Raw genomic sequence first — 20,240 nt, forward strand, 5'->3', positions numbered from 1 at the left:
ACAATTCTCAACAACTTTAAAAGCGCTGATATGTAAATACGTTGTGCGCTTTTCTTTCTATTATTTATGTTATGACTATTGCGTTGAAGTTAGGTGCGGAAGATTTTAACCAGCCAAGTGTAGGACAGACGGTTATTGACTTGTTATCTATTGATAACTTCCAAATTCTAAATGAAAGAGGAAAATGTTTTTATCATTGAGTACGTTTGTGCAGCGAGGGGTATGTGTATGCATCTGAACTAATTTAAGCACTGTCTGCTTGCGTGAGTTGTCAGTAAGGATTAACATTTGTAATTGTAATGCATTTAATTTTTAGTATAACAATTTACATGCAGAGTAACATTTTCAATAGATGACAAAATAATTTTAATAAAATTCTGTTTGGCAATTGCTTATTTTTATCTGTAATTAAATGTTGGAAATACATAATTTCAACTTTAGTTACTAGTTACTCATCATCAATAAATGATCAATAATAATAAATATAATTCTCACAAATTTTATGCATAATCCACATAAATACAATACACAAAAAGAAAATAATGGTAATATACAACAGATACATAGATATCCTAACGACAAAAATTAAAATAAGTTTCTTCAACCGCGCTACCAGCCGCACAAAAGCAACATAAAAAGCAACAACAGTGCAAAGGCAACCAACGACAACGTCAAGCCGCGCATAATATACTTAACACACATAAAATTCAAATGTCTACAAAGTAAGCAAAACAGAAGCAGCAGCGGCAGCGGCAGTCAGTCATAGCGTCATAGCACAACGGCACAACACTACAAAAAGAATCTCCTCAACCACGACTGCAGCGAATAAGTAACGACAAACGACAGCAGCAGCATCCATCCATTCATTCCATAATACTGCATGCACATAGCAAAGTTTGTGTCAGTAGAAATAAAAAAAAACACAAAAAAAAAAAAAAAGACGTCAGCTACACAGAACACTGTCGTCTCGGCAGTAACCAACTAACAGTGGCGCAACTCTTCGCTCACTGGTTCATTCAGTTATTTTAATTTTTTGTTTATTATTACACAAAAAGCCGTCAATACACTTTGCTTTACTTGCTGCCGTAGCCACATGGCAGGACTTTTCCTTTGCCTATTACTGCTGCTGTTGTTGCTGCTGGCGTTGTTCCTGTGCCTTTTTCTATACTTGCTTGCTTTTATTCCTGCTGATGAGATGCTCTTTGCCTGATGACTCCCTCTCTTGACAATTTACTTTTTTGTTTTATTCCACTTTTTTGTCGTTTATTCATATTCACTTTCATTTCGTTTTTAAAAGCATATACATATTTATATTAATTTTTTTTGTTTGTTCTCGCTCTTCTATACATATTCCTTGCTGCTTTTATAAGCGGCATACGACGACCAAGACCGTACCATGCATACTCAAATGTTTGGTATCCGCTGCCTCCGTACACATAGAATTCGTACATGCAGCATTTTATATGGCTTTGCAAAGCATGTTTGTTGCATGCTCTTGTTTTTCCAACATTATTTATACCTGAATTTTCAACCAAATATTTCGTTTTCATTTTTGTTTTTGTTTTTATTTTGATTTATCCTTTTACGTTTAATGCCCCCTTTCGAATACACTGAGAACTCACTGGTTCGTATAATGTATGCGATTGATTTAAGTTACGTTTAGTGTTGCTGTTTTGCAATGTGATTACTTGATTTCAATACAATTACCTACCAATGTATATACATATTAATATAAAATTTAAACTTTATTTTTTTATTATTATTGAATTTGTTGGTAATTAAAAAAATAAAAATTAGATAATGTGATCTGTAAAATTTTATTGTCGATTTTTCAAATTTAATTTTGTATATAACAAATGACTTTATTTTTTTTAATTCTTCACATTTTTCTCATGGGTATTATTAAAGTTCTTTATTTATAATTTCTAAGACTTTTTCCATTTGAAATTGTTTACATAGATTTTAATACTTAAGAAAGTAGTAAAAATATGAAATTTTAATTAAATATTTTAATTTATGATCAATTAAAAGTGTTCGTATTTTATTCTTACTATAACATTAATTCAATAATAATAAAATAAATAATTTTATATTGATCGGCCGCATCATAACCGGCTCTATTTTAGTTCTAATGCTGTAGGTTTAGCATTTGTAAGACAAAACTGTTATCGGCTCTACGAAATTCTTTAAAAATGGTTAACATTTATAAAAAAAATACTAAATAAAACACAAAGTATTTAAAACATGACTAATATAGTAGGTAATACTAATATTACAAAATGATAATATATAGTAATACATTTGTTCATTCTGCACTACTTACCCATCTTGTTATTCAAATATTACAAATAACTTTCGCAAATGTATTCAAAGTAACCTTTATATTTCTTATAATTAATAAATTGCTTAAATATTCGTAAAGAAATCGCCCTATTGCTTTCCTGCTATATGCAATGAAAACACAATTTTTTATCTGTTTTTGTGACAATAATAATTTTTTTTTTTCATTTATGAGTGTCATAGCTTTTAGTTAAGTCGGAGCTGGTGTCAACGCTTACGACAAGTTGACTCAATTATGTTACTAATTAGAACTATCATATGTACTTAATCTAAACTATTGGTTAGATGCTTGTCGATTTTGCAATATATTTGATATTATTTGTATCATTTATTTGTGTACTATTTAGAATATTAATTTTGTCAGTTTTAACGACTAAGCATAATATAAGCAGCTTAACACAATTATGCAGTCTGTGATGGTCTTTCTACATATTTTTGGAATTAAATGTTTTGTATTAATATTCTTAAAAAAAATGCATTAATATATTTATCAGCTTTATAAATGTATCATTTTGTTTCGAATGAAAGGATTTAATTTTTCTTATAAAGTAAGCTTCCCTTCTAAAAGATAATTCATTTACCTTTAAACTTTTTAATATGGGTATATTTTAATTCTCTATTTATATATTAGTTATGTGGTAGTTCTATACATACTGTTATCTAAAGTAACCGGTATTTGTTTTAAACATTTACACATCATTAGCTGTTGTAATTATAATGAAGCTCATCAGTTCGTTTTTTGTTATTAATTTTAAAAGCTGTTTTTGTTTTATTATTGTTACAATTAGGCTCGTTCAGTAAGAGTTGACAATGTCGTTCACTTAATAAATAAACTAACTAAACTCTCGCTTTTTCACATTTGAAGCGTGCATATATATACACGCACACACTTACCGACATACATATAACCACTATTCAACCAACGTTTGTACACCTTCCGTATAAATAAAACACAAACATACAAACATACGTATACTCACACATATACACACACATGCAAACACATTTGCAGTGTTATACAATTTTCTACTCACTTGCTGCTGCTATTGCCTTTGGTTGCTCTTATATCTTTACTCATTATGTGCTCAGTTCAGTCGAAGTCACAGTATGATTTGCTTGATTATCTCTCATATTTAATGTTGCGCTCATTATTTGTTTGAGCGCCGCGGTGTAAAGTTGTAAAAGTGTTGTTTTAAAAGCGATTAAAGCAGAATTAAAAATAATAAAGAAATAAAACAATAAACTAAGAAAGAAATCGGCAACAGAAGAAGTAGCGAAAAATATTATATGAAGCACAGAGCATAATCATATACATATATGTATATATATATATATAAATATCTATCTTAATTGTGTCTTGTATTATAGACAGAATTTAAGCAAATAATATCTGATTTGAGTTCAAATTGAAATCATTTACCTATACGCAATGGCAATGATTACGACGATGACGATGACGACGCCATTCAATACAAAATATTAAGTTAATTGAACCGTTTTATGTGTACGATATCGCCGCGCTATTAGTTGTTCGTTTGGTTTCTAGTTTTGATACGTTTCATCGGTTTATATGTATGCCGCCCGCCCGCTTAGAGTTCTTACTTAGTGCAGTGTGTTAACAATACAATTTTAGGAATTTAAGTAATAAATTAATTATCCAGTATCGGTCGGAACAACTGATATTTATATTTGTAATTATAATAATATGTGATATGCGAAAGCAAATAATAATAATAATATTAATAAGAAAAAATTGCACAAAATTAAATTGTATAAATAAATTATTAATGCAAATCAAACAAATACAAAATGGAAGTGATTAAGCCGATGGATTTTAGCAGTTTTGCTGCATTTTGTGAGCATTTAAATAAATCAACACAAAATCTTAATGGCGGCCTTTATTATGAGGTAAAATACAAAAAAGAAAGTACTTAATATTAAGCACACAAACAAAATATAATTAATAATGAAGGCACAAAAAATAGCAAAAAAAAATAATTAATAATAAATCTATGAGTTGTGTGTTAGCTTAGCTGTGAGCTATAAGCACAGTGAAGTAGTATATCTACCACATATAATTTGTGTTTGGCTATTTGCTGTGCTTGCATTGATAAATTTAAATAAAAATTTTTAATAAAGTAATTATAATAATAAAAATAACAATAACAACAAACTCAACATAACATATCACAAGCACCAACAACAACAAAAAAGCAGCAGTAGCAGTAGTAGTAAATAAGCGACGACTACATTTTGATTAGCGAAGACATGTTTGAGTAATTAAAAAATTGATGCGAAATTAATATTATATGAAGAAAATAGTGTCGTTGTCTAATTAAAATGAATAATAATTACAATTATCTTACATACACTTAAACATAACATATACACACACACATTCTATATAATAATCCAATGCATTATTAAATAAAATTTGAACACGTTTATGTATGAAATTGTTTTCCTTCTGCTGTAGCTATTAATGCTGCTGTACCACCCGTAAAAAACTGTCCTAAGTCTGTTTTGCAGCAGCTCGACTACTGCTGCCAACAACATAGCGTTGTACATTACACTAATATTAAGCACATGCTCCCCTGATCCTGGTGCTGCTTTAGCTGCTGCTGCTGTTACTGCTACGAAGTTAAGTGTTGTGTAGTGCGACGTGCGGTGTGGTGTGGTGTGTTTGCTGCTTCTATGCGATTGTTGTTGGTGTCTATTCACTTCACTTCAATTCGGTTCAGTTTAGTTTAGTTAAGTTCAATTCATTTCAGTTCAATTCAATTTTGTTCTGTTCTGTTCTGTGTGACTCTGTCCTGTCTGTCCCGTCTGTGCATGTGCATGTGACTGTGGCTGTGTACTTTACTTGTGCATGTGCTTGTGCCGTCTGCCCCTTTCTTTCTTTCTTTCTTTCTATTGAATTCGGTTAGGCACACACAAAACGTGCTACTGCTTACTGCTATCATCGGTCTCACAGGACTCATTTGAGTATTTATTTCGTATAAGAAATTAGGGGTGTAAAATGGATTTTCCTTTCATTAATACCATTCCATTTCATTTTATTCGCTTGTGTTTTTATATTTTATCCTTTAAAATTTATATACTATAATTTTTATTTTGTTTTGTTTTACTTTTCGCTTTCTGCTGCTATTGCTACTGCTGCTGCTGCTGCTGCGGCTGCGAATGTCACTACCGCTACAGCACTACTTGCTCTGCTTTTGATTTTTGCAAAATATATTTTCATTCAATTAATAATGAGGAAAGTTTTGTACCAAATATGAATATTTGAGAACACACAAAAATTATAAATGTGAAAAATGAAATAAATTTAATTTTTATTTTTAATTTTTAATTTTTAATTTTTGTTAATTTCCAAAACGACGGCACATACAAAAACAACAACGACAGCTACTTGCTACTTGCATTCGTTCGTACTTATGCCACTGCTGTACCTATACGCTGATTTATTTACCTTTGGTAAAAAAGTGCTAAATTTTATTTTAGTAACTGGGTTGAGTGCTTTCAACTGTTGGTGGTGGTGTTTGTGGTGTTTGTGGGCGCTGCTACGGAGCAGTTTCGAGCCTTTACAGTTTTTCTAGTTTCAATTTCTTTTAATTGCCTTTACGTATAAGAAAATTTTATTTTTCTTATTTACATATGTTTTTTCAATAATTAAAATGTTGTAAATATGGTTTTTAGTTTCTAACACGCCTCATTTAATAATAACTATTATTAGTGATTGTTAACTTATTTACTATTTTATTTTAAAACATACATTTTTGAGGTAAGAATTATATATTCTTCACTCTCAAATGTGGTTAATATAGCGTCCATAATTATTATGAAGATTAAAAATATAGATTATATGAATTTTTGGTATATTTTAGTATATATTTTTAATTTTTTTAATTATTTAGTTTTTAAATATATTTTTTTTAAATTTTTTTTTAATTTTTTTTTATATTTTTTTTATATTGTTTTTATATTGTTTTTTATATTTTTTTATGTATTATTTTTTATATATATTATGATTTTTATATATCATTTTTTTAATATATTTTTTTATTTTTTTTTTTAAATGATATAAAGTTACTGTAGAAATTATTTTAATTAGCCCCTACGATCCGTGGTGTTATCACTAATGGTCACACAGAATTGTTAAGCATAACGGAACATTAGTTCGTTCATTATTTATTTTTCTTCACTACTAAAGTTGTTAGTTTTTTTTTATTTATCTATCTTATACGTACTACATAAGAAATACATTGCAGTTGAGAAAAACACAAGCATATTGTTCTGAAAAAATGCAAAAACTATGTACAAAAAAGAAAAAGACAATTTCGCAATAGTAACGATATTATCTTGTATATCATAACAGTTTATTGGTGTTGTACATACAATTATTTTAATATCCATTTAAAAAGTAAACTATATGTTTTTGTAAGTTAATTATTGAAATTTTTTATGTTTGATATTTGAATTCACCTAATTACTCTAATCTTGAGGATGATTCGTCTTTGTCGTGAACTGTAGAATCTCGACAGAAATGAAATCTTTTCTGTTTAATTTCTATGTCCTACAACCGAAACAGTGTACTGTGTGTCGTATAGCTTCTTTGAAATCCATTTAATATGAGTAAAGTTTTATTTGGAATATAATAATGAATCTGTTGAGCCATGTTATGTAAAGTTTTCAGCTTATTCACTCTGGGTTCGTTAATTCTTGAAGAAGATTTCTTGTTGAAGTGATAGTATTTCTACCACTGACCCATAAAATATTTCATTTTCGTCTTTCGTCTTTTTTGTTTTGGAAAATGAGCAGTGTGTCTTAAAATATAAGTTACAATATATGCTTATTAGTAATTAAATATGTTTTTATTATGTGGGCTTCTAAGTTTAATATTGCTTTATCATAATTGATACAAAATTTGTTATATACACTATATGTACCTATCTATTCAAATATTACTACTTAATGACCAATAAATAATTTGTCTTGACGCTATAAATCATTTATACTTTTGATATCTTAAAAAAAATTTAATAACTCTTGGAAAAAAGTGTGAGTAATATTTGTTAAAACTTAGAAATTGCAACAATAAAATAAATACCATAAAAGGGTTTCATTGCTCTTGAAATTTTTGGAATATAATAGGGTTAAGATTATATATCAACAAGTGGATGTCAATTGACACTACATAGTGATGAAGTTCTTACTAAGTATTATAATGTCTTTGTAATATGTACGGTTTTAAAATGGATTGAGAATTAGTTATTTTGAAACTTTTTTTTATTTACTTCTTAGTTTGTTAATTATTATTATTTGTTTACTTAGTGAATTAATAGTAGGTAATAACTAACTAACTGGCAGTGTGACGTCCATTAGCCTCTGCTAGCTAACCTAATCAGGGGTTCGGTGTTACCGATTAATGACGTGTTGTTTGTTACCTAATTTTTCTATTAAAAATGCAAATATCCTCTATAGCAGTTTCCATCAGCAGGTATTGAGTGGATGACCTTGCTAACTTTTGAAGCATTTTAAGCCATTTGTATACTTGATCAATCCAGAAAAATTCTTTATTGTTTCTGTAAAAGTTGTATACGATGATACTAAGTATTTTTTTAATACATTTTTGAGATATTTTTATTCAGTTTTATACTTCTTTCTGTATTTCACTAGAGAACAATATAAAGATATTTTTATCAACATATTTTATTTCTAATTTAAAATTTGCAAATATATGTATAGGCATGTCTTACTAATAAAAATGTTCTTATTCGTTAGTGACTCATTAAATACAAAGGATCTATAAGTCGGACTACAGGTCCATACATTTTATATATCGAAACACGAAATGTTTGGCTCATATACTCAAAGTCTCGCTTCATGCTATTGTATTTAGTCATTTGTGTGCTATTCTATTCTATTTACTTATCGGCTTATGGTTTGTTTTTAATCTATTATTTTTTCCATGTTTTTTTAATCTTTTTATATGTTTTCTTTTTTTAGATTTTTGAAAAGGTTATTCATAAAAAGAAATTGTTTATTTAATATTTTGTTTAATTAAATTATATGAAATTATTAGGCGTCCAATTTTTGTACACTCAAATTTTTTGGATCATTCATTGGCTCAAACAGTAGTTGGCTGGTGTTAAGTGCCCACTCAAAAGTGTTTTTACTATACTACTATCGTACACTCGTACTTTTCTTCAATAGCTATATTGTTTATGTTTTTAATCAATTATATGAACATTTGTTCTTAAAGCAGAACCCTAGGCAACACATGTGTTTCGTTATGCATTGTATTATAGTATTTTTTATTGATTTATTTGTTTCATTGCATTTATCAATTATGTGTATTATTCTACTTTAATTAGTTCGACATGCATTTTGTAAAAACATCTCAGAACTGAACTCTTTCATGCGTACAATTTTATTCTACTGATAAAAACTTATTTTTATTATTAAAATTTACTAAATTATATCACAAATATTCATAAAGAAGAAACATTGTGCTTGCATCCACACATCCATATATTTCGTCGACTCTTGGTACGTGCAGTGAAGTAAAGACATTCTTCGAAAATTAATAATACTTAATTTAAAATTTTATGCATATATGAAAGATATTACCTATATACGTACGTATATGCCTCTAAAAAGTATTATTAATTTAAATATTTCGACGTCATGTAGTCAGTACATGGCACTCTCATTAGTTTTTCTGCGGTTTGTTGTTAACCTTGGCATTTGGTACGATATTTGCAAAAATCGCTTGTACTGAATATGGGAGAGGAAGTATTACATTTTAATTAACTTCTATGCTTTGTCGTATATTTTAACAAGAATCGTATCTCAATATTATATTAATTTAGGGCATGTATGTATTTCATAAAGTTTATTAAACTAATTAAAATATATTATTCGTTTAAAAATAGAACAGATGTGTTCCTATAAACTAAATATCTTTCTTATTAAAAAGCTTAACGAATATATATTTTTAATATCAAAAAGTATTTAACTTGTCAACTTTTAAAAATAGCTATAGAAAACGAACTTATAGAATAGTTAATTTTTTTGTTTTCGAGAAATGTTCTTGTGAATAAAGCTTTTGAAAATGGTAGCTTATTAATATATAATTAATAATAATAATATGCTTATTATATTATTTTCCCTAGTGTTTGTTCTAATTCCCCCTAAATTATTTTGAACAATTTTATATTCGATATCATGGATTTTTTCAATGATTTATTTTCAATATATTACATACTACATACTCCCCAAAATCTGTTATAAACAACAAAATTTTGAAATATGTCCAAAACATTAGTGCATATCATCATTCTGCATGATCCATATGACGACAATCCTCTTTAAGGATAATGCTTCTACTTACAAGAATAAAAGCTTTAACTTTAGTTAAGTTTTCATCATTGATAGAGTTGTTAGAATGTTCAGGCTTTGGGACATCTTCAATGCATTAACGTTCTTCCTGAAAGCATTCTGGTACTATTTAAAAACTCGTGGTTGCAACATGTTTTTATCTTTACCATTTTGCTTCATGAAATGAAATGAATTTTGTTTTATCCTCCACAAACACAACATCAGAGCTAACTGATAGTTGCAGTGAATTTCGGTAAAGTAGAAAAGTATCTTAACAATAAAATACGTTGTGAAACCTGGACAATCTAGAACAACTTTTTCATCCGTGAGTCTTGGACAAAATGTAAAACACTCAAGATAAATTTATAACATTCTAGCTATTTTGCCTGATTTTATTAATCATTATAATAAAATTAACAGCTGTTTTGTGTTATTTGACAGCTGAAATTTATTTAGCATATTGGGATTACTTTTAACATGTTTGATAAGGTCACAAAATCTAGATTTGCCAAAATCGAAAAGAAATAACATATTATTGGCAGTGCAACCAATACACGTAAAAAAAAAACGTATGTCGATAAATAAAATACAGCGCATGCAATATCAAAATGCTCGTTACTTTTTGATACTCATATATATTTCGAATAGCTCAAGATCTCTTTTTATGTTATATAATTTATTCACATCTCATACCTTCTACAAGCTTGTATGCTTTTGCTGTGATATTATTTTATTATTATTGCAATAATGAAGTCAATCAGTTGTCTACAATTAGAATATAGTACTTAATCAATTAATAGTAGACTATATCATACTGTAAAGTATTCATATTTATGTTCATATGGTATATAAGTAAAACTGTTATTCACTCTTGTTATATATAATTTAGTGAAGTAACGGTATAATTTAAAATATATCCCCCCTTTGACACAATCCAGGCTACCCGTTCCATAAAAAAGCGAAAAATGATCAATAATTAAAGTTACATCTGTTTCCAATAGGGGTTAATCCTCATGATATCACCTATTTCTTTTTAAATGTAAGTGCACTCATAAACTGCTTACTACACTGTAGAGATATGTTCTAACTTGAACATAGAATGCTTACACAAATGGAGTGAAGAGGAGGTTTCTTCTCAAATGATATGGTTTAAAATTTGTGGGGAAAGTTATATATCGTGTGACATTATCAATGTACAGTTTAATTACTTAAGTAAATAAAGTTCGTTCTTTAATTTTTTTATATTTTTTAATAATTTTTTTTTATTAATTACTAATTCGTAATACTCATTTGCATATATTGCCGTCTCGCTTTATAGTTCACATACATTATAGATCTATATATTATCTATATCAATCTACAATAGTATCTGCCTTATAAGCTAATAATTTCAAGTAAATATTATACTCTTTTGGTAATTCTTAAGATTATTATTTAAATAATAATTATAATAATGTATTTAGTTAATTTACTTATAATGTTAGAGGTTACTTGGGGTACTAATTTGACTGTAAGTAAAATTTAAAAAAAATATCATTCTTAAATATTCTAAACTTTATTATTTTTGTGTTATAAAATTAATTATTTTCTCATCATTACTAATATTTGCTTTTATCTTTTTGTTCTGCTCATTAACATTTTGTTATTCATTAAATATATAAAAAAACTAGTTTGCATTATTTAATCAATAATCATCTAACATACATATCATTTAATTTAGTTCATTATATCAATTAAAACCATTTATCAGACATTAAAACCAACGTACGGTTGGTAGTAGTAAATATAACTATAACTACTGTAAAAAGTAGTTCACATTTACTTTTTTACTGCTTCTAACTTTTAAAGGCTAAACTATATTACATGCTTTATAACCAAGGGTCATCATAAAAATATTAAACTCAAATAATTTTAAATAAAATTTTAAAAAGTTTTAATCTAATACATTGTGTACTGCTCTGGTTATGAGCAGTAAATTAGTTTTGCTATATATGCTGTACTAAATCCCTTACATATTCTATTACAATTGCTTAAACCTATGCATACACTTCATTTACACTCCCACTCAAATACAAACACATAAACACATATTTTACTACTTTTTGTTACAAATGCCTAAAAAGAAATATTTTCCTAAATATTACAGAAGATGGAGCGGCAAGGAAAAATGGAGTTGGCCGCTAAGGAACGTGAAAGTCAACGACTACAAAGTATTCCGAAAAAATGGAATCGGCGCGAAGAATATGAATTTTTGCGTGTATTAACTGGTTATGGCGTTGATCTGCAGCCACCTACATCGATGGGTACATCCCTAGCACCAGATTGGATAAAATTCAAACAAATGGCGCATTTAGAACGCAAGAGCGACGAAACTCTTAGCGATTACTATAAAGTATTCATAGCAATGTGTAAGCGACAGGCTGGTGTCAAATTGCATGACAGTGAACGTGGCCTTGAAGGAATTATTGAAGATATTACAGAAGATCATGCTAAGTTAATATTAGATCGCCTGGAACTTTTGTCGAAATTACGTGAAGTTGCACGACACCCGCAATTGGAAGAACGTCTAAAATTGTGCATTATGAATGCTGATACACCTGATTGGTGGGAGGCTGGACGACATGATAAAGAGCTTATTGCTGCCGTACTGAAACATGGCTTGTATCGTTCAGAGACTTTTATATTTAACGATCCAAATTTCAGTTTTGCAGAGTCTGAGAAACGTTTTATACGAGAATTGGAAGCGCAAATACAGCGTACAATAAAACTTGAAGCATTTACAGCTGAAAATGCTCAAGCCCTAGCTGCGTCTACCACTGTAAATGCTGCACCTGTGAAAAATGAAGTTATTGATTTAGATGATGAACTGTTGACCAAAGACAGTCTTATTAAAAAAGAACAATTCTCACCAGTCAAAAATGAACCAAAAGCTGAACAAACTACAGATGCAACAATAAAAGATACTAGTTCCGAAATTGTTGATGATGCACCTATAGTTGAAAAGAATAAGTCTGATCTTGCTGAAAAAGAAAGCATAGATGATGCCGTAATAATTACGAAAGTTGCTGAAGATACAACCGTTGAACAGTCCAAAGATGTCTCAGTAACTACGAAAAAAACGTCAACTGAAAGTACAGAGGAAACAATAACAGAAACTACTCCTACCAAGTCAGGAGTAGAGGATAAAGCAAACGAAGATACAATCGATAAAGTAACTGAGAAACCAGAATTAACTGCTACACAAATTGAAAAAATGGATACAGAAGAAGCACCAGCTGCCAGTAGTGAAAAAATAGACAAAAATGTTGCTGCAACTGCAGTAAATGATGTTGAAATGAAAGACACCACAAACACAGAAACTGAAAAGGTTGCTGGAACTGAATCTGAAGAAATTAAAAACCAAATAGACTCTGATAAGGCTGAATTATCTACTGAAAAACCTACCGTAGATTCTGTGGAAGACACAAAATTAGTAGAAGAAAAATCTGCTGCGAGTGAATCGACGTTGATTGATAAGAAATCAGACAAAACAGTTGATGATGCAAATGAAACACAAACTTCTACAGACAAATCTGCAGAAGTGCAAATCAAGGACGCATCAACACCACCAAAACGTGATGAAAGTACAACTAAAGAAATAGAAATTAAGAAAGAAAATATAGCCATTTTAGAAAATAGATCAAAACCCGAAGAAGTTGTGGACGTCGCTGCAGTTACCAAGGCGGTTGAAGAAGAATGCAAGAAGCAAGCTGCTGAGCTTAAAGCGCGTTTTCCTGATTTAGAAGTTATACAACCTGCAGCTGTCAAACAAAAATACGAAAAACCAAAATTGGAAATGTGTATGATACGTTGGTTTAAGGATTTTGCACTTGAACGTCGCATTGCACACATTGTCACTTGCGTTGAAACCAACAAATGGCCAGTAGATAAAACCTATTCAGCATTCTCGGGTTGTAAAGGAATAGATTTAAATATTGGATTGCATGAAGCTATACCACATTTAAATACAATCGAACGCCGTTCAACAACCCCCGATGTCATAACAATAACGACAGATCAAGGTTTAACTAAACATTTGCAAGCATCTCAAATGCAACAAGTTGCAGGTGCCGCAACTGCTGCAAATAGCACCAAAACATCTGTTTCTAATTTAGATGCCAGTATCAATGCAGCTGTGGCTGCAGCAGTAGCCGCAGCCTCTGGCGGTAGTTCCAATTCCTTGTCAAGTCTGTTACCTGGTATGTCAATGACATCAACAACACCAGGTTTACCTGGCAGTTCATCTGCTAATACTAGCACCGCTAATGTAACAGGAAATACCAGTAAGAAACGAAAAAGACATATTGCTATTGACGTTGAAACAGAACGCGCAAAACTGCACGCACTTCTTAATAGTTCGCAAGGAAGTAAGTATTACATTCATAATATTATTAATATTATTTAGTCGAGTTCGTTTAAATTAACATTAATGTTTCTTTTCGCCTTCAGTGGGAAGTAAAGACTGGGAAACAGAAATAGCTAATATGGAAGCAATGTCAGCGGCAGCTGTAGCAGCCGCCGCAGCTAGTACAACAAACTCAGGACGACGTAGCACTTCTGCTTCGTCACCCGCTGCTTCTTCCAGTTTAAGTGTATTACAACCACCACCAGCTCATCAACATGCCTCATTATCACGTCAATCCTCCGGACAATTCAATAAACCCGCTGTACCACCACTAAAGACACCGCCACCGTCAATTAGTGCTCCAATGGACTTGTCATCAAGGTGAGAAAAAAAACCAAACAATAGTAATTTGCTAAATCAAATCAAAAAAAAGAAAAAGAATTGAATAATAAATTACTTCAAAAATAAGACATAATCTTGGATTAAATTAATTACCTAAAATTTGAAAAAAATATTACAATGATTTTATTATTAAAAGCAAAGCAGTTTGCAGTCTATAATAAATAAACATTATTTGTTTTTTTTTTTTTTCTAAATATAGTTTACCAAAAATGAATATGGCTGATATGCTCAAATCGGCTTCTAGTGCCGGTGCTATCGATTTAAGTGAGGTACAAGACTTCTCGATGAGTAAAAAATCTTCAACATCGAGTATACATGCAGCTCTAAGTTCAGCCTTCCCCTCCATGAGTGCGGCAGCTTGTAACAAGAGCAAGCTTGACGACACATTAAGCAAATTAATGAAGAAAAATAATTGCGTAAGTATATATCACATATGTGTGCATAGTAGTATTAACTTTTCACAAGTTTATATAAGTTTCAAATTCAATAAACTCTTCTTTATATATATGTAGACTATTGAAGAACCTGTCGTAGGCAAGGAAAAGAAACGAAAGAAACTTGATGAAATCGTTTTGGGTCTATCTGCAGCTAAAGAACAAAAAACGTTCCCTGATCCATCATTACCGTCTTCAAAGAAACCACAAATACCTCCAAGCGTTTCAGTTACACCAGCTATTCCGTCTACATCAATATCAAATCAAAATCAACAAAACCAAAAACCATTTACAATCACTGTTACGACAGTGCCCGGAAGTGAGTTTGAGTCTCTGAGTTTAAAATTTTTAATATTAATTTTTTTTTAAACTATTAAAATATTAATTTTTACATATTTATCTCTATTTATATAGAATCCAAAAATAGTGCATCAATGCCATCTTCGTCATCAGCGTCCTCAACATCTAATAGTGGCATATCTGCATTACAAAATATGGCCATGGGTGGTCTCTCGTCGAAAGATAGTCTTAACGCTTTGTTAGCACAAACGATGGCCACTGATCCACAAACATTCCTGAAGCAACAGCAAAAATTGATGCAATGCTTACCTCCAGCACAGCGCAAGGCATACGAGAGTATGTTAGCTGAAATGGAACAGGCTATGAAGATGAGGTACGAAATTAAACTTTATATCATAAAATTTTAATATAATAAAATGTATTTTTTTTCTTAGCACAAAATATAATTCTCATGATGTCAAAGTTAATAAATGGCTGTCGGATATGAGTTCTCCTTTAAATGAACAACTTAGCATGGATTATGGTGCTGCCAATAGCAGTAGTAGTTCCAGCCGTCGTTCTAATCGTCAACAAAGTAGCAGCTCGTCTTCACAACAGCCAACTACATCACAAATGTCAAAAGTATCTTCACAATCTGGTCAATTACACAGCCAACATCAGCAACAACAACAATCAATGGCTGGCCCACAAGGCCTTACAGGCGAAGAACCAGTGCCGGTAATAAATAAACAAACAGGAAAGCGACTCACTGGCAACAAAGCACCACAATTAAAGCGTTTAATGCCATGGTAAGTAAAATATTAGGTTATAACTGCTGCTTGAAAAACAATAAATCATTAAATTTCATTATAATTTTTTTAGGTTAACTGATAATCCCACCTATGAAGTTGATCCCAAATGGTTAGAACAAATGCAAAATCCAATGTCTGCTCCATCTCCTAAAGCGAGTGCAATGGATAGCAGCTATACAACATCCAGTAAATCACATGGCGGTCGACCTTCTTCCACTTCGAGCAATACTTCCTCAAGTAGCCATTCGCAACAACAACAGAACTCTTCGCAGTCATCTTCATCGTCTAACTCATCAAAGAAATCTTCTCGTCAATCCGCTATAGATCAAGCAAACTCTGCTATGCAGTTTGGCTCGCTAGCTGGACTTAATCCAAATCTTTTGGCAAGTTTACCAGGATTGGGCGCATTTGATCCTAAAAATCCTCTCGCTGCATTTGATCCGAAAAATCCATTATTGTCAATGCCATTTGCTGGTATGCCTGGCATGGGAAATATACCAGGTCTAGGAAATCTCAATAATATGAATCTGTTCGCTAGTTTGGCTGGTATGGGTGGACTAGGAAATTTAGCTAGCATGGATGCTCAATCATTAGCGGCATTAATGGCTGCAGCTGGTCCTGCATTAAGTGGCTTAGGCGGTACTACTGGTGCTGGTGGCAGCAGCAGTGGTAGCAAAGCTACTGCACAATCTAGTAGTTCCTCAAGCAAGAAAAATAAAAGTGATGTATCGCAGCAAAGTGCAACAAATTCTGCAATGGGCAATAATGTTAGTGGTTCGAATAATAGTGCCAGTGGTTCAGGCAGTTCTAGTAAAAATGCGGCTGCAGCATCAGCATCACAATTGGCTGCTGGTTTTCCTTTCTTGTTTCCCAATCCATCACTTTTATATCCACCAATGGGTTTAGGTGGCTTAAATCCATATTCACTTGGGTCAAGTGGTCTTGGATCAGCTTACGATCAATTAGCGCAACAATATCTATTAAATGGTGGTGCAACTTCGTCGACAGGTACATCATCTACTACACAATCTAAGTCACATCAGTCGCAATCAAAGTCAAGCAATTCTCGTTCATCCTCTGCGACATCATCTGCCGCAGCAAATTTGATGAATGCAATGGCTAGTATGAGTAATGTGCAAAATACACAACCATCAGCATCTACTTCACAATCAAGTTCTCGTGGCAGTCGACAATCAGCTGCAAGTCGAGCTGCTGCACAGGCTTCTGCTGAAATGGCACAACTATCAAATCTACTAATGACTGGTCCTGATCAACTTTTGGTAGAATCACTTGTACGTATGGGTGGCATGGATTTAGCACAAGCTACTCGTCTAATCAACTCAATGGGTCCTACCCCAGTATCAAGTGCGTCAACTTCATCCAGCGCTAATGACAAACGTTCTTCAAGTAATTCAATTGCATCAGCAGCCGCTGCAGCAGCAGCGGCCCAAGCTGCTCAAGAAAAACAAGCCGCTAAAGAGCAACAAAAATGGATGGAGACCTTAGCACGTGGCGCCCTACCATCAGATTTAGCTACATTACAAGCATTATCACAAGGTAAACTACCATCATCATTAACGGGCGGTGCCAGTAGTAGTCAATCTGCATCAACATCATCTTCATCAAGTAAAAATGCAGCTAAAGCAGCCGCAGCTGCTGCAGTTGCACAACTACCGCAAATACCTGGTATGCCCGGTGATATAAGTCAAGCTTTCCTGGCTGAAATGGCAGCTCAAGCGGTTGCTGCAGCTGCTGCTGGCGGAACATTGCCATTAACTGGTCCGGTTTCAATAGCCAGTCTGACAAATAGTTTAGCCGGACTAACTGCACCACTTTCCAGCACTTCGGTTGCTTCGAGTAGTGGTAGTAGTTCAAGCGCTTCTAAACGACAACGAGAACAAGACGCTGCAGCTAAAGACGCTTTTAAGCAACAAATGGATTATTATACAAAAACGCTTGGTTTAGGTTCAGGTATATCGCTTATACCAACATCGTCCGCTAGCAGTTCAATTTCAACAGCACTAGATGATCATCACAAATCAAAACGTTCACGTGCCGATTCTCATTCATCGCAAGCTAGTGCAAAAGATGAATTAGCCGCCGCTGCATTAGTAGCTGGATTACCACTTAATTTAGGTGGTGGTATGACAAGCATAGAAAAAAGCTTACGTAGTGGAAGCGCTACAGGTTTAAGTGAAGCCGATAAAGTAACACTTACACCACTTAACTCTGCTGGTATAACTGCAAATTTACCATCACAAACAACGATAACAATTGCACCACCAATTAGTTCTGGTGCTAGCTCCAGCAGTGAACGTTCCGAACGTAGCGAATCACGTATTTCATTAACTATAACAAATGCTGCTGATGTAGCAAAACTGCCACCACCTTATGAAGAAGCAGACGAGTTAATCATACAACCAATATTGAAGAAACCACAACAAACACCACCTGCTAATAATACTGCCGGTAGTAGCCACGGCGGTAGTGTGGAAGATTTAGAAGCTGCTGCTAATGCCGCTAATAGCGCTGCAGCTGCTGCTGCGGCTGTTGTTAGCAACGCGACGTCAAGCCCTGCTGCCGTTGCTGCGGCAGTGGCTGCAGCTGCTGCTGCGGAAGAAAATCGTCGCTCTTCCAGCCGACTTAAACGTCCTCGCTCGGGTGCAGAACATGCGATAAGTGAACAACCTCCAGAAAAACGAAGAGAACTACGCTCCACACGACACACACGGCAATCCGGTGGCAATTCAGATGTAACACTCAATTTGTCAACGAGTAGTGAAGCGGAAGATAAAAATGAATGAGTACTGCGGAGAACTACGCGTACACTAAGTAAATAAAACTAGCTTATACATTAATTTATACGAATCTATGCATTTTTCAATAGTTTATAATAAAAATTGAGTGAATGCATGTAAGGGGAATTATTAAATAGCCAAACGAGAATATATAAAAATTAACATAACAGTTAACTTAACTGAAAAACTAAGTAGACAAGTATAAACTACTTTGATATAAGAACATTGTAAAAAGATACAGTTTATATAGAATTAAATGTAAACGTAGATTAGGTTTAACATATTTAAAATATAGGAAATACATACTTAGAAATAATTGAATAATGCGTAATAATATAAGTAAAATCAAAGTCTGCATTAATGCCACATGGCATGTGACAAATTGAAATCCAAAATCCATTGTGAAATTGAAATTTTTTTTTGCAAAATTATTGCAAATTTGCATAAATGCATAAAGAGCATGTTGAGAATGGTAGTTGAAGTATTGTAAATTTTTTAACTACATAAAAAATATGTATATATATATAGAGAACCACTAGGACTATATAGAATGCTAAGTTCATTGCTGCTGCTGCAAGCTGAAAACTTCTAAAAAGTCTGATTAGAGAAAATGCTCCCATTTTATAGTTGCATACAATATTTTGCTGCAGTTGTTGCAACTTTCATATATTTGGGGGTTATATTTTGAAAAAATTATTAAAAAGTAAGAGAATGATAAAATGCAAATTATTTAACGTCTGCTGCAAAATAAATAATTATTTCAATTTGGAGAAACGCTACGATATCAAAATAAACAAATGCACAAACCTTTTCGCCATATACCTGAGTGGTATGCTGCTGCTACTCATCAATGGCTCCATTTTAAAGTAAGACGAGGCAAATCTTTCTTGCTAATTTATTGCATGTCTCATACTATAAATGCTTAACTCTAAATTATTCATTTATATGGATATTTATGTGTATATAAATTTTGTGGCAACGTCTTGTATTGATTTTCTGCATTCAACTAAAAATAAAAAGTAAAGAAAACAAATAATTACATTAATCAATTAATTTAAATATTAAATTACCATGATTTAGTGTTATCGGAACTGCTCTTTGTAAACAAATTTTTACTATTATAATGTGTAAAAAAGTAAATATATATGAGTTTATTTATTACTTACAAAATAATTATAAAATATAAACATTGTGAAAATTTAATAAATGTTTTTTTTCTTTGTTATTCGTCCACATTTTAAATATACTGCTGCTGTGATGTGTACGCAAAAGTAATAATAAAAAAAAACATTTATAATTATTTTCAAACAAATAAAAATTAATCGTTTCCATAAGAATAATTTTATTTCTTGTAATTTAAAAAAAAAAAAAAGTAAACTGAAAAATTACAAAAAACAAAAAAGAAACTTTC

The 20,240-nt window shown here is 31.7% G+C and overlaps 1 protein-coding gene across 12 annotated transcripts in view; it reads left to right on the forward strand.

Annotated features, from left to right (window-relative positions):
* LOC119662531 (serine-rich adhesin for platelets) overlaps positions 1-19,928 on the forward strand; it is an 86,335-nt gene extending 66,407 nt beyond the window's left edge. For 11 of the 12 annotated variants that reach the window (XM_038072165.1, XM_038072164.1, XM_038072171.1 and 8 more), the window contains 7 exons: positions 11,867-14,126; positions 14,209-14,485; positions 14,706-14,922; positions 15,019-15,259; positions 15,355-15,613; positions 15,675-16,028; positions 16,102-19,928. In XM_038072165.1, the coding sequence (XP_037928093.1) occupies positions 11,867-14,126; positions 14,209-14,485; positions 14,706-14,922; positions 15,019-15,259; positions 15,355-15,613; positions 15,675-16,028; positions 16,102-18,835 (6,342 nt within the window). In that variant the 3' untranslated portion in view covers positions 18,836-19,928. Of the gene's footprint in view, positions 1-4,116; positions 4,249-11,866; positions 14,127-14,208; positions 14,486-14,705; positions 14,923-15,018; positions 15,260-15,354; positions 15,614-15,674; positions 16,029-16,101 lie in introns of those variants that run through there. The other variant, XM_038072175.1, reaches the window with a different exon arrangement.
* Positions 19,929-20,240: the final 312 nt, after the last annotated feature.

Source organism: Teleopsis dalmanni, chromosome X (assembly GCF_002237135.1).
Source record: "Teleopsis dalmanni isolate 2A chromosome X, ASM223713v2, whole genome shotgun sequence".
In the NCBI taxonomy this organism is placed as follows: domain Eukaryota; kingdom Metazoa; phylum Arthropoda; class Insecta; order Diptera; family Diopsidae; genus Teleopsis; species Teleopsis dalmanni.